General features: G+C 40.4%; 1 protein-coding gene and 1 pseudogene across 10 annotated transcripts in view; one reads left to right on the forward strand and one right to left on the reverse strand.

Moving 5' to 3' along the window:
- Positions 1 to 15,628, forward strand: part of XIAP (X-linked inhibitor of apoptosis) — a 45,782-nt gene that overhangs the window by 27,716 nt on the left and 2,438 nt on the right. For 6 of the 9 annotated variants that reach the window (XM_035288967.3, XM_078362341.1, XM_002763235.7 and 3 more), the window contains 3 exons: positions 1,088 to 1,166; positions 2,839 to 2,881; positions 9,011 to 9,211. In XM_035288967.3, the coding sequence (XP_035144858.2) occupies positions 1,088 to 1,166; positions 2,839 to 2,881; positions 9,011 to 9,211 (323 nt within the window). The remainder of the gene's footprint in view (positions 1 to 1,087; positions 1,167 to 2,838; positions 2,882 to 9,010; positions 9,212 to 15,628) is intronic. The other 3 variants (XM_078362344.1, XM_078362345.1, XM_078362346.1) reach the window with 1 other exon arrangement.
- Positions 1 to 15,628, reverse strand: part of LOC103790361 (small ribosomal subunit protein bS21m pseudogene) — a 107,164-nt pseudogene that overhangs the window by 25,104 nt on the left and 66,432 nt on the right. The window lies entirely within an intron of this gene.

Raw genomic sequence — 15,628 nt, forward strand, 5'->3', positions numbered from 1 at the left:
TATACCCCTAGGAAATATTAATGTATCTCATTATCTCTATGACACACAGCTGTTCACATTTTAAAATCTCTGGGTAGGGTGCGGTGACTCAATCCTGTAATCCCAGCACTTTGGGAGGCTGAGGTGGGTGGATTGCTGGAGCTCAAGAGTTTGAGATTAGCCTGGGCAACATAGTGAGACCCTGTCTCTACAAGAAATACAAAAAAATTTAGCCAGGCATGGTGGCATACACCTTTAGCCCTAGTTACTTGTGAAGCTGAGGTGAGAGGATTGCTTGAGCTGGGGAGGCAGAGGTTGCTTGAGCTGAGATGACGCCACTGTGCTCAGTGCCACTGCACTCCAGCCTGGGCAAGAGAGTGAGACCCTATATCAAAAAAAAAAAAAAGAAAATATTTCGGAGCGATCATTTGAAAAGAAATCTTAGCCTTAAACAGCTTTAAAAGGAAATATTGAATAGCCTAAAGAATTCCTTTTTAATGGGCAATTGATTAATTCTCTAACTAAAACCTATTAAGAAGATTGTCTGGGTGCAGTGGCTCATGCCTATAATCCTAGCACTTTGGGAGGCTGAGGTGGGCAGATCACTTGAGGTGAGGAGTTCAAGACCAGCCTGACCAACACGGTAAAATTCTGTCTCTAAAAATACAAAAATTAGCCAGGCATGGTGTTGTATGCCTATAATCCCAGCTACTGGGGAGGCTGAGGCAGGAAAATCGCTTGAACCCAGGTGGTAGAAGTTGCAGTTAGTCAAGATCGCACCATTGCATTCCAGCCTGGGTGACAGAGTGAGACTCTGTCTCAAAAAAAAAAAAAGTCAAGGTGCTAATTTAATAACTTGTTTTAGAAAGTTCACAAGTTGATATTTTTTCCTGTACTAACATTAGCAGAGGTAACATAACAAAGGGAATTTTTTTAACCTTAAAATGACAGTCAGATAGGGAACTGGGTAACGGTTTACTTTGTGGCTCCTTAGAAGTATTGAAAAGCAAGTTAATGGAATTAATAGAATTAATATGATGGAGATTATATCTTTGCTTATACTTCACTAATTTATCAGCTACTAAAGTTTATCCTTTTAATTGTTTAGGTGTAAATATCTGTTGGAACAAAAGGGACAAGAATATGTAAACAGTATTCATTTAACCCATTCACTTGAGGAGTGTCTGGTAAGTCTCATTATATAATTTATATTTTCAAATATTATACCACTTGTTTTATAGTTATTTCTCCATGCAAAATTCACAGTATAGTATAGATCAATTTATGTGAGCATTACATCAAAACAAAAATTTTAATTTAAAAACAAAATAATGGTAAATGTATGATGGGCTTTAAAGGTGAGAGCTAGCCAGGCACAGTGTTTCACTCCTGTAATTCCAACATTTTGAGAGCCCAAGGAGAGAGGATCGCCTGAGCCCAGGAGTTTCAGATCAGCCTAGGCAACATAGTGAGACACTGTCTCTACAAAAAATTTAAAAAACCAATTAGCCAGACATGTGGTACATGCCTGTATGCAGTCCAGCTACTTGGGAGGCTGAGGCGGGAGGATTGCTTGACCCCAGAAGGTCAGAGGATGCAGTGAGCCATGTTCACTTTACTGCACTCTAGCCTGAGTGAGAAAGCGAAACCTATCTCTTAAAAAAGAGAGGCCGGGAGGGGTGGCTCAAGCCTGTAATCCCAGCACTTTGGGAGGCCGAGGCGGGTGGATCACAAGGTCAACAGATCGAGACCATCCTGGTCAACATGGTGAAACCCCGTCTCTACTAAAAATACAAAAAATTAGCTGGGCATGGTGGCGTGTACCTGTAATCCCAGCTACTCAGGAGGCTGAGGCAGGAGAATTGCCTGAACCCTGGAGGCGGAGGTTGCGGTAAGCTGAGATCGCGCCATTGCACTCCAGCTTGGGTATCCCACCAGAGCCAAACTCTGTCTCAAAAAAAAAAAAAAAGAGAGAGAGAGAGAGAGGCTAAAAAGTGTTTTCTTATTCTTTACCTGAAGTAAATTTGTGAAAAGGGAATCAGGATAAACTGATTTAAGTATTACTGTAGGCAAAAATGAGCTTGAAGAACTAGAACACTAAACGTTCCTTCATCTTCTGAAATTAGGTATTTGTATAGTATGCTTTGTACTTGTAAGTAGTTTTAAACATTTTGCAGACAATATTTAAAATCTCAAAAATGTATCTGAATTGATAGGATGGGCAGAGTGTGGTAGTTCATGCCTGTAATCCCAGCACTTTGGGAGGCCAAGGCAGATGGATCACCTGAGGTCAGGAGTTCAAGATGAGCCTGGCCGATATGATGAAACCCAGTCTCTACTAAAAATACAAAAAGTTAGCCAGGTATGGTGGTGGGCACCTGTAATCTCAGCTATTTGGGAGGCTGAGGCAGGAGAATCACTTGAACCCGGGAGGTGGAGGTTGCAGTGAGCCAAGATCGTGCTACTGCACTCCAGCCTGGGCAACAAGAACAAAACTCTGTCTCAAAAAATAAAAAAATTAAAAAATTGATATCATGAACTGGGGTGGCCAAGGCATCAGTAATAGGTAGAAAGAATGCTGGACTAAAATGGGAGACTAGAGTTGCCCGAATGACTCTACCTTAAAGTCATTCATTTTCCCTGGGCCTCAGCTTCTTGTTTGTAAAATGAAGGATTAGATTAGATAATCTTATAACTTCCTTCTAGCTCCATCAGGCTATACCTCTTGTGAATAGTCACATATTGAATTGGAATAAAGCCAATTTATTTTAAATTTATGATTAATTTAACTTTTCAAATTGAAATGATTGCCTCTACCAAAAATAATTCTAACTTTTACAATTCATATTTCTGTTATAGGTAAGAACTACTGAGAAAACACCATCACTAACTAGAAGAATTGGTAAATATGCTTGTTAAATTAAATATCCCTTTAATTTAACTGCCAATTTATTATAGTTATTATTTATGGGGTGGAAAGATAGGCGTGTTCTTTCAAGGTCATCATAATATATTTATTTGGGATGCGATTACTATAAATTAAAAATTTAGGTTGGGGAGAGTGGGTCATGCCTGTAATCCCAGCACTTTGGGAGGCCAAGGCGGGCAGATTGCTTGGGCTCAGGAGTTTGAGACCAGACTGGGCAACATGGTGAAACTGGGTCTCTACTAAAATTACAAAATTAGCCAGGTGTGGTGGCTCATGCCTGTAATCCCAGCTACTTGGGAGGCTGAGGCAGGAGAATTGCTTGAATCCAGGAAGTGGAGGTTGCAGTGAGCCAAGATCGCACCATTGCACTCCAACCTGGGCAACAAGAGCAAAAACTCCGTCTCAAAAGAGAGAAGAATTACAAGGCAAGACAGTACTGTATAGGTATTCGTAAATATGCTTGAGAAGGAGAGCTACTTTAATATTCGTTGATATGGGCTTTATAATGGGCATCAACAATACAACCTAAGAAATCATTTAGTTTAGCCTATATTGTTAAAGTTTCTAAGAAACAGAGATACTATATAGCACTTTGTTTTTTGAGACCATCTCACTATGTTGACTAGGCTGAAATGCAGTGACTATTCACAAGCACAATCATAGTTCACTGCAGCCTCAAATTCCTGGGCTCAAGTCATCCTCCTGTCTTAGTCTCCTAAGTAGCTGGGACTACAACTGTATGCTACCGCATCCAGCATCTATAACATTTCTTGATAATATCCTGTGGCATTTAATCATTGTTATGATGCATATTACTCTTTTTATGACTAATGAGACTTCTGGTTTATGGTTGACGTTTTAAAATTGAGATATAATTCATACATCATAAATTTCATCCTATAAAGTGTATAATTTAATATTTTTTAGTATATTCACAAGGTTGTGCAACTATTACTACTATTTTTGTTATATATAAAATATAATAAATTCATGCCTGTAATCCCAGCACTTTGGGAGGCCGAGGTGGCCTCACTTGAGGTCAGGAGTTCAAGACTAGCCAGGCCAACATGGTAAAAGCCCATTTCTACTAAAAATACAAAAATTGCTAGGCGCAGTGGTTCATGCCTGTAATCCCAGCACTTTGGGAGGTCGAGGTGGGCAGATCGCCTCAGGTCAGGAGTTGAAGACCAGCCTGGCTAACGTGGTAAAACCCCATCTCTACTAAAAATACAAAACTAGTTGAGCGTGGTGGTATGCTCCTGTAATCTCAGCTACTCGGGAGTCTGAGGCAGGAGAATTGCTTGAACCCCGGAGGTAGAGGTTGCAGTGAGCTGAGATTGTACCATTGTACTTCAGCTGGGACAAAAAAAGCAAAATACCTCAAAAAGAAAAATTACTTGGGCATGGTGGTACACACCTGTAGTCCTAGCTACTCAGGAGGCATACAAACTACTTGAACCTGGGAGGCGGAGGTTTCACTGAGCCAAGATTGTGCCACTGCACTCTAGCCTGGGTGATGGACTGAGATTCTGTCTCAAAAAAGAAAAAAAAAACACGTAAATTCTGCTCCATGGCTGCTTCTGCAGAGCAGGGCTACTCTCTGCAGCAAGTGGCATTACTACTCTTTAATTGCAGAACACTGTCATTACCCCAACAAGAAACTCCATACTCACCCATCAACAGTCATTCCCATTGCCCACCCTGCCCCTAGACCAAGGTAACCAGTAATCTACTTTCTGTCTATAGATTTGCCTATTCAGGACGTTTAATATAAATGGAATCATGTGATATGTGTCTTCAAGGTGCATCTATGTTGTAGCATATACGAGTACTTAGTTCTTTTTTATGGTAGAAAGAGTCCATTGTATAAATAATGTGACATTTTGTTTATCAGTTTGTCAGTTGACATTTGGCTTGTTTCTGCTTTTTGACTATTATGAATGATGGTTCTATGAACATTCATGTATAAGTTTTTGTATAGTCATGTTCTTAATTCTCTTGGGTATATATCCAGGAATGGAATTGGTGGGTCATGTGGTTATTCAGTATTTAACCTTTTGATAAACTACCAGACAGATTTCCAAAGTGACCGCACCCTTTGACATTCCTACCAGCAGTGTATGAGGAGTTCATTTTCTCTACATTCATTGTCTGTCTTATTTATCACAGTCATTCCAGTGGATGTGACATGGTATCTCCTTGTGGTTTTGTTTTGCATTTCCCTGATGGTTAATGATGCTGAGCATCTTTTCATGTGCTTATTGGCCATTTGTAAATCTTTGTAGAAATGTCTCTTCATCTCCTTTGACTTTTTTTTTTTTTTTTGAGACAGTGTCTTGCTCTGTCACCCAGGCTGGATTGCAGTGGTACAATCTGGGCTTACTGCAGCCTCTGCCTCCTGGGTTCAAGCGATTCTCCTGCCTCAACCTCCGTAGTAGTTGGGATTACAGGTGTGCACCACCACACCTGGCTAATTTCTGTATTTTTAGTAGAGACGTGGTTTTGCCATGTTAGCTAGGCTGGTCTTGAACTCCTGACCACAGATGATCCGCGTGCCTTGGCCTCCCAAAGTGCTGGGATTACAGGCGTGAGCCACTGTGCCCGGCCCATTTTTAAATTAAATTTAATTAATTTATTTTTTGAGACAAGGTCATGCTTAGTCACTTGGGCTGAAGTGCAGTAGTGCAGTCATACTCCCTGTGGCCTCAACCTCCCTGGCTCAAGCGATTCTCCTGCCTCAGCCTTCTAGGTAGCTGGGACTCCAGGTGTGCACCACCACCTGGGATTACAGGCAGGCGCCACCATGCCCAACTATTTTTTGGGTTTTAGTAGAGACAGGGTTTCACCATGTTGGCCAGGATGATCTCAATCTCCTGACTTCATGATCCGCCCACCTTGGCCTCCTAAAGTGCTGGGATTACAGGTGTGAGCCACAGTGCCCAGCCAGAATTTTTGTATTTTTTATAGAGACAAGGTTTCACCATTTTTGCCCTGCCTGGTCTCGAACTCTTGGGCTCAAACAGTCTGCCTGCCTCAGCCTCTTAAAGTGCCGGGATTACAGGCATGAGTCACTGTGCCTGGCCACCTTTTTCACTTTCTTGTTGGTGTTCTTTGAAGCATAAATGTCTTTAATTTTGAAGAAATTCAATTTATCTGTTTTTTGGGGTTTTGCTCATGCTTTTTATGTCACATTTAAGAAACCACTGTGGCCAGGCGCTGTGTCTCACGCCTGTAATCCCAGCACTTTGGGAGGCCGAGGTAGGCGGATCACAAGGTCAGATCGAGACCATCCTGGCCAACACGGTGAAACCTCGTCTCTACTAAAAAAAAAAAAAGTACAAAAAATTAGCCAGGCGTGGTGACATGCACCTGTAGTCCCAGCTACTTGGGAGGCTGAGGCAGGGGGAATTGCTTGAACTCGGGCGTCAGAGGTTGCAGTGAGCCAAGATCTTGCCACTGCACTCCAGCTGGGCGAGAGAGCAAGACTTTGTCTGAAAAAAAAAAAAAATTGCCTGATTCAGGGTCACCAAGGTTTATACCTATATGTTTTTTTTTTTTTTTAAGATTTTTATGGTATTAGCTCTTATATTCTGGTCTTTGATCCATTTTGAGTTCATTTTTGTATATGGTATCAGGTAGGGGTCCATGTTCTTCCTTTTTGTTTTTAGCAAGTTGAGTTTGAGATACCTGTGGGACATTGAAGAAGGGGCGTAATAAAACCTGTATAAATGAGAGTAAGATGGTACTGGTAGGGGAAGCATCTGGAAAGACCATTTTTAAGAAGGGTCCACGAGGGATTGTAAGGGAGCCACCAACATCTAATTAAGTGGGCAGAAGTAAAGGAGCAACAAAACAAACTGGAAAAAAAAGAAAACAAGTCAAGATAAGAGAAGCAGGAAGGAGCAATGTCTAGTTGCCCTCTGGACATTTCCACATAGAATGCATCTCTAAAAACCACTTAGACTGAATCCAGTCCTGCACTTTTTTCTCCTATATTGGTTAATAGTACTACAGTTCACTAGGTTGCCCAGTAATTTATGTTGTTCCTAAGCTCTTTGGTCTCTGGAATCCTTTTACATTTAATTAATCATCAGATTTGATGGATTCCACCTTTTTTTTTTTTTTAAGATGGGGTTTCACCATGTTGGTCAGGCTGGTCTTGAACTCCCGACCTCAGGTGATTCACCTGCCTTGGCCTCCAAAGGGCTTGGATTACAGGCGTGAGCCACCACACCTGGCCGAATTCCACCTTTTTAATGTTGCTTCAGACTTTCCCACTGATTCTGCTCTAGTTCAGGCCCTTATTTTTCATCTGGACAATTGTAGTAGTCGCCTAACTGGTCTTTTGTCTGCATTATAACCTCCCAACAGAGTTTTTCTTTATCAAAACACAAATCTTAAGTTACTTTCCTATCATAAAAATGCCTTTTGTTATTTACTATATATGTTCTTTATATCCAGCCTCCTCTATTTATTTATTTATTTATTTAGATAGCATCTCACTTAGTTGCCAAGGCTGGTGCAGTCTCAGTTCACTGCAGCCTTCACCTCCCAGGCTCACAGGATCCTCCAACCTTAGCCTTCCCAGTAGCTGGGACCACAGGCGTGTGCTGCCACACCCAGCTAATTTTTGTATTTTTTGCCGAGACAGGATTTTCCAGGCTGATCTCAAACTCTAGGCTCAAGCGATCTGCCTGGCTTAGCCTCCCAAAGTGCTAGGACTACAGACCTGAGCCACCATGCCCAGCCTTATTTTTTATATACATATTTTTAATAGAAACACGGTCATGCTTTGTTGACCAGGGTGGTTTCAAACTCCTGGCCTGAAGGAATCTCCCTGTCTTGGCCTCCCAAAGTGCTGGAATTACAGGTGTAAGCCACTGAACCTGGCCTCCTCTCTTTCAAAAAGCATCTATTAAGCTATAATGTACATACAGTAAAGTGCTTAAAGCACCCTAATCATAAGTTTTCTACTTGATGAATTTTAACATGTATATGTTAAAATATATATTAAGTAAAATATATATGCTAAATACATATTAAAAAATATATATATATATTTATCTGTGTAACTATCCCCCAGATCAAGATATAGAACATTTCCATAACCCTACAAAGCTCTTTCATGCTCCTTCCCTATCAGTACTTGCCCCCAAGTTATATTCTGGCTTCTATTACCATAGATTAATTTTGTTTATTACCATAGATTAGTTTTGAAGTTCTTATAAATGGACTCATACAGTAGGTACTCTTGTGGCATAATGATGAATTATGATTATGTTTTACTCATTATACCTATGAGATTCATCCGTATTGTCTGTGGCAATAGTTTTTTTTTTCTTGCTGTGTAGTGTCTGAATATACCACAATTTATTTATCTATTCACCTGATGATGGACATTTGAGTTGTTTCCAGATTGGGGCTATTATAAATAACACTACTATGAATATTCTTCTACGTATCTTTGGCAGAGATACACACTCCTTTTTTTTTTCTTTTTACACACTCATTTTTAATACCCAAGAGTGTAATTGATGAGTCAGAGGGTATAAGTGTCCTCTCTTAGCACTTCCCTACACCTGCTGTGTTTCTACTTTGAGTATCATAAAAACAAGCTTCCATTGACTTTCTTGCCTTATCTAGTCCTACCCCCTCTGCTACAGAAACAAAGTTTGAGAGGTAGGAAATTGATCCATTCAGGGTCATAAACTGGGACTTTCCTGATTTCACATCATTTTTGCTAAATAATTGCTAGTGACTCAGTAATAATATCCACTCTTTAAGTACTTTAGGTTAACTGTTAATGACTACAGCTAGATTCAAAACAGTTCAGATTTTTAAAGCCCCTAATCTTCAATAATCCAAAACACTACAAAATACTTACTCATTGCATTACAATTAATTGTAAGATTCTGGAAGTGATTCTTCAGTGCCTGAATATTTCAAAAAAGCTTCCCAAAGCAGCTTTGCTTTGCTGGTTTGTTTTTGTTCTTTTGTTTGCTGATTAATTTTTTCCTTTTAACTGTATTTTGCCATTGAGTTGTGATAATGAAAATAATTGTTTAAATTCTATGTTTTTTTCCTCACCAATTTTTATTTCAGATGAAACCATCTTCCAAAATCCTATGGTCCAAGAAGCTATACGAATGGGGTTCAGTTTCAAGGACATTAAGAAAACAATGGAGGAAAAAATTCAGATATCTGGGAGCAACTATAAATCACTTGAGGTTCTGGTTGCAGATCTAGTGAATGCTCAGAAAGACAGTACACAAGATGAATCAAGTCAGACTTCATTACAGAATGGTATGCGTTGCTGTTTTAAAGAGCAAGAAAGGGCCTGGTGTGGTGGCTCACTCCTGTAATCCCAACACTTTGGGAGGCTGGGGCAGACAGATAAGGACATTTTTTAAACATAACCTTAATGCTTAATGCTGTGTGTTAGTCTGCTGAAACTGCCATAACAAAATTCCAAAGACTAGGTGTGTTAAACAACAGACTTATTTCTGACAGTTTTGGAGGCTCCAAAATCAAGGTGCTGGCTGATTTGGTTATTGGTGGGGGCCTTCTTCCTGCCTTACAGACAGCTGCCTTCTCATTGTGTCCTCAAGTGGCATGGGTTGGGGGTAGGTGGGACAAGATGGAGCAAGTACTCCGGTCTCTTTTCCTCTACTTTTAGGGACACTAATCCCATCATGAGGGTCTCATCTTCATGACCTCATCTAAACCTAATTACTTCCCAAATAGCATTTTGAAATACCTTTACATTAATCATGGAAAAAAGATTAAAAATATGTTGCCTGGGCAACATAATGAGACAAACTGTCTCTACAAAAGATACAAAAATTAGCTGGGCATGGTGGTGTGTGCCTATAGTCCCAGCTACCTGGAAGGCTGATGAGGAAGATCACCTGAGCCCGGGAGGTCAAGGCTGCAGTGAGCCATGATCATGCCACTGTACTTCAACCTGGGCAACAGGGCGAGATCTTGTCTCAAAAAGAAAAAGAAAAAAATGTGCATATGCTTCATTTAAGGATGATGGACACTATAGTGCTTGCCAACAATATCAAAGGTTAAAAAAGAGGTTTCAAACTGAGTACACTTTTGGGTACTTTACCTATAATTGTTCTTGAAGCTCTTGGCAGTCCTCCCTCAAAAAAGATGAGAATTCTACTGCTAAAAAACTTAAATGTATACTTATTTTGACACATTTAAGATCCTTTTGATCTTTAAGATATTTCAAGTGCTTTTGAAACATTATTCATATAATTACATAAAGCAGTATGAACATTAATGATATTTAACATATTCATTGATATAAGAATCAATGGAAAGCTACCAATTTTTTCCTTATAGATGCATTTTTTTAAAACTTACACAAGCTCCACTTAATCTTGGTGGTGTTAAAATAAACCCTTTACTTGGTCATCTTTCTTTCTCGTTTTTTTATTTTTTATTTTTTTTAAGACGGAGTCTCACTCTGTCACACAGGCTGGAGTGCAATGGTGCAATCTCGGCTCATTGCAACCTCTGCCTCCTGACTAACTGAAATTACAAGCATGCACCACCACACTCAGCTAATTTTTTATATTTTTAGTAGAGATGGGGTTTTACCAAGTTGGCCAGGCTGGAATCTTTCTGCTATAACAGAAATACTTAAGCAATTGTGTCATTTTTTTCCTGCATCTTAAACATGAGCTTAATGAAGTTTGGCTGTAAGTTGTTAGTTTTCAAACCTTAACGCATCTGCAGCAGAAGGATTTAGCAGGTTGTAATAGGAAGAGATCAAGGGACGGTGCATTAGGGAGAGTATCTTTTCTCTATCTAACAGGAGTCAATGGGGGCTCATATTATCACTGAGACTACAAACTAGGATGGTATGGGAAGGAGGGCCTAAGGGTTGGAATTCATTTGAACTCTCCTCCGTCTCACTAAATTGAGAGGCGAGTAATTGATACAGGCTGTCTACTCACGCTGAGACTGCTGCCTATTTGTCTTCCCAAAAGCTGATGAGGAAAAAAGATTGGCACTAAGAATCTTTTAATTTTATATAAAATAAGGATGGGTCTAACTGAAGTGAAGCAGGTGAAGGTTATTAGAGAAAATATAACATTGTCACTTACTGAGGAATCCTGGATTCAGTGCTATGTTTTTTCCCAATGGCTATGTAACAGAGAATACCCTAGTAAAATTTCTTGTAAAAATAGTACCAAATCAGTATCTTTTTTTTCTTTCTTTGGAAAAATTATGTAGTGTAAGATAAAGCCCTTTATTTAGTGTATATACTAAAGTACATATTTTAATCTTTATATATATATTACTGTACATGATATAAAAATCAAATAACCCATATTCATTTCTTATCTGTTCTTCCACATGAATCTGCTCTAATAGTAAAATGAATAAATAACATCAGTTTATTCTAGAAGAGGTTTTAAACGATTATAAATATTAGCAAATAACATCAAAAGTTGTGTAGCCTTTATGGTTCATCTTCCAGGAACCTTCTGACCTAGAAAAGGCCTTTGTGGGAAGTAGAAGGGGAAAGGTGCTGTAGGGAAGTATGTAGAATCCAGTAGTTACCTTCAAGTCAAGAGGGAAGTAATTGCCAGTGGTAAACTACTGGTCTGAAGGGAAAAGATCTATGCCCAGAATATCACCATCTGAAGTTAGTGACTTTATACAAGGATGAAATAAAATTTAAAAAAAAGAGATGATATGGTATCACAAACAATCAGAACCAAAGGAGCCTTAAAGATCATTTTCTAACTTTTATGACCTCAATGAGGAACCTGAAGTACAAATGGGCTATTGCCCAGGATCACCGAGATAGTTGGAAATAGAATTCAGATTTCTTGACTTCTGGTCCAGTGTTTTGGGGTTTGTTTCAGGTTTGTTTGTTTTTTGAGATTTAAAAAAATTGTGATAAAGTATACATATATTTATCATACTAACCATTTTTAGTGTATGATTCAATAGTGTTAAGTACATTTACATTGTTGCACTGTCAACCTCTAGAATTCTTCATCTTGCAAAACCAAAACTCTACATTCATTAAACAGCCAGGCATGGTGGTATACACCCATAGTTCCAGCTACTCGGGGGGCTGAGGCAGGAGGGTTGCTTGAGACCAGGAGTTCAAGGCTGCAGTGAGCTATGATTGCACCACTGCTCTCCAGCCTGGGACACAGAGCAAGACCCCATCTTTAAAAAATAATAATAGGCTGGGTGCAATGGCTCATGCCTATAATCCCAGCACTTTGGGAGGTCAAGGCGGACGGATCACGAGGTCAGGAGATCAACTAACTGGCTAATATAGTGAAACCCCATCTCTACTAAAAATACAAAACATTAGCTAGGAGTGGTGGCAGGCACCTGTAGTCCCAGCTACTTGGGAGGCAGAGGCAGGAAAATCACTTGAACCCAGGAGGCAGGGTTTGCAGTGAGCTGAGATCGAACGACTGCACTCCAGCCTGGGTGACAGAGTGAGACTCCTCCTCAAAAATAAATAAATAAATGAAAATAAAAATAAAATAATAACAAAAACGTGTTCATTAAACAGCTCTCCATTCCCTCTCTTCCCAACCCCTGGCAACTACTGTTCTACTTTTTGTCTAAATTCGGCTACGCTAGGTGTCTGGTCCAGTGTTGCTTTTTAACTCATTGCAGCATTGTATCTAAAAGTAATGTGGAAATTACTTGTTCTCCTTTTGATTTTTTTTTGGCATGAAATACACACTTGATTCTTTTTTTAGTGTTGATGATTTCTTATAATATAAATCAGCATATAGTACCATTTCTTTTTTTTCTTTTTGAGACTGAGTCTCGCCCTGTTGCCCAGGCTGGAGTGCAATGGCACAATCTCGGCTCACTGCAACCTCTGCCTCCCGGGTTCAAGGGATTCTCCTGCCTCAACCTCCCAAGTAGCTGGGATTACAGGTGTCCGCCACCACACCCAGCCAATTTTGTATATTTTTACTAGAGACCGGTTTTCGCCATGTTGGCCAGGCTGGTCTTGAACTCCTGACCTCATGATCTGCCCGCCTCGGCCTCCCAAAGTGCTGGATTACAGGTGTGAACCATTGCACCTGGCTATTTCTTATATTTTTTCCTCTGCCCTGAGTACCTTTTCTCTATCTGTATATCTATTTTTTTATTTATTATTATTTTAAATTTCTGTATCTGTATATCTAGTCCCATTCCCCACTCTACCCCCAACTCCCTGAATCTACTTTGTGAACTCATCTTTCAAGGCTCAGCTTAGAAGTCACTTCTCTCAAGTTTTCTCCTGCACCCACAGCAGAATTAGGAGCTCCTTCTTATCTACTCCTGGTGCTGGTAGAGATTTTTTTTTTCCTTGAGACAGGGTCTTGCTCTGTCACCAAGGCTAGAGTGCAGTGACAGGATCTCAGCTCACTGCAACCCCCGCCTGAGTTCTAGTGATTCTCCTGCCTCAGCCTCCTGAATAGCTGGGATTACAGGCATGTGCCACCACACCCTGCTAAATTTTTTTTTGTATTTTTAGTAAAGACCAGGTTTCACCATGTTGACCAGGCTGGTCTCAAACTCTTGACCTCAGATGATCTGCCTGCCTCAGCCTACCAAAGGGCTCAGATTACAGGCTTGAGCCACCACACCCAGTTGAGCTTTGTTTTTTACACTATTTTGGAACTGGTTTCTGCCCTGCCCATTAGAACAAGCTTTTTGTTTCTTTGTTTTTTGAGACAGAGTTTTGCTCTGACTGCCCAAGTTGGAGTACAGTGGCACTGCAACCTCCGCCTCCCAGGTTCAAGCGATTCTCCTGCCTCAGCCTCCTGAGTAGCTGGGATTACACTCGCCACCATCCATGCCCAGCTAATTTTTTGTATTTTTAGTAGAAACGAGGTTTCACCATGTTAGCCAGGCTGGTCTCAAACCTCTGACCTCAGGTGACCCACCTGCCTCTGCCTCCCAAACTGCTGGGATTATAGGCTTCAGTCACCACACCCGGCCAAGCCTGTAGTTTTTATTATGCCCAAGAGGGTGCTTTTTAAGAAGAAAGAGATTAAATAATCCTTTCCTTTACCCTCTAGCCAGAGAAACGTGATCATATCTGTCTCTAGTTTAAAACCCTTCACTGGCTCCCAGAGCCCTTGGGGTCAAGTCCAAACTCCTTTACATGGCTTGCCTAGTGTTTCATGATCAGGTGTGCTTTTGTAGCCTTATCTCATGCTATTTTCTGAAATTCTGTGCCCAAGCTTTGCCTGTGCACTTGCAGGCCACATTCTGTCTGTCTCCTTGGAGCTTGCTTATGCCATTCCTTTGCCTAGAGCACCCTTCTCCCTCTTCCCTTAGACCCTACAGTCTCCATCTCCTGGTAAACTCCTAATTCATTTTTCTGGACCTAGTTTTAGATGTAATTTCCTCCAGGAGGCCTTCATTTATGCATGCATGCACACACACGTACACACACCCTTCCTGTGCTTTTCATAACACATTGTAATTATCTTTGTCATCATACCATTTATAATTTCCTGTTTGCTTGTGTTCTTTCCTTGTCTATCAACAACTGGGGCCTGAGGTTTATTTATTTGTTGCTTGTATCCCTAGCACCTAGAACCTAGTTAAGCATCCAGTAAATATTTGTTAAATAAACCATTGTTTCCCCAAACCTGTTTTCAGAATAGTGTTCAACACAGTGTTAAAAGGATGCCATGAAAAAAGAACCCCATAGTTAAAAAGGGAAATGCATTGTACAAATGCATAGTCTAAGTGGGAACATAGACTATACTATCCTATATTGTACTGTACTGCCCTGTCCTGGATAATAGTGGTTCTCAAATGCCAGTATGCCCAACCCCAGAAATTTTACAGTTTTGGGGTTTTTTTAATCTTTTTATTTTTTTTTTAGACGGAGTTTCACTCTTGTTACCCAGACTGGAGTGCAATGGCGAGATCTCGGCTCACCACAAACTCCACCTCCTGGGTTCACGCAATTCTCCTGCCTCAGCCTCCCGAGTAGCGGGGACTACAGGCGTGCACCACCACGCCCAGCTAATTTTTGTATTTTTAGTAAAGACGGGGTTTCACCATGTTGACCAGGATGGTCTCAATCTCTTGACCTCGTGATCCACCCGCTTCGGCCTCCCAAAGTGCTGGGATTATAGGCGTGAGCCACCGTGCCCTGCCAACTTTATAGTCTTTGAATGGAGCCCAGAAATCTGTTATTTAAATATGCCCTAGGTTATTGTCATGAGAGGCCATATTTGCAAACCACTGGTACATAATGATTATAAAGATGTTAAATAAATAGTTGTGATTATAAAGGTATGGTTAAAATATGTAATGCATCTGGAATAGTGCCTAGCACCTACTGTTTATGCTATCTTCCTGTTAACTGCTGTTGCTATTGTCATTATTGTTATATGTGACCATGAAACACATTTTTTGTGGCATATTAACATTTCCCAAAACCTATTTGGGGAAAGGCTGAATTAAGCAAGTACCTCATTGCCACCTATATGCTGATGACATCCAGGTCTCTCTCTCTAGCCCTGACTTCTCCTGACCTCAAGATTTAAGTCTTCAGTTGGCTACTGGATATTTTTATATGGGTGTCCGGAAAACAACTCAAAAATATCTGAAGATTCCAAACTTCTACCTCCTTTTATATTTCCTAGTGGCATTACCATATCCTTGTCAGCCAATCTGACAGTCTTGAAATCAACTTAAGTTTGTCTTTCT

Source organism: Callithrix jacchus, chromosome X, assembly GCF_049354715.1.
Source record: "Callithrix jacchus isolate 240 chromosome X, calJac240_pri, whole genome shotgun sequence".
NCBI classification, from domain to species: domain Eukaryota; kingdom Metazoa; phylum Chordata; class Mammalia; order Primates; family Cebidae; genus Callithrix; species Callithrix jacchus.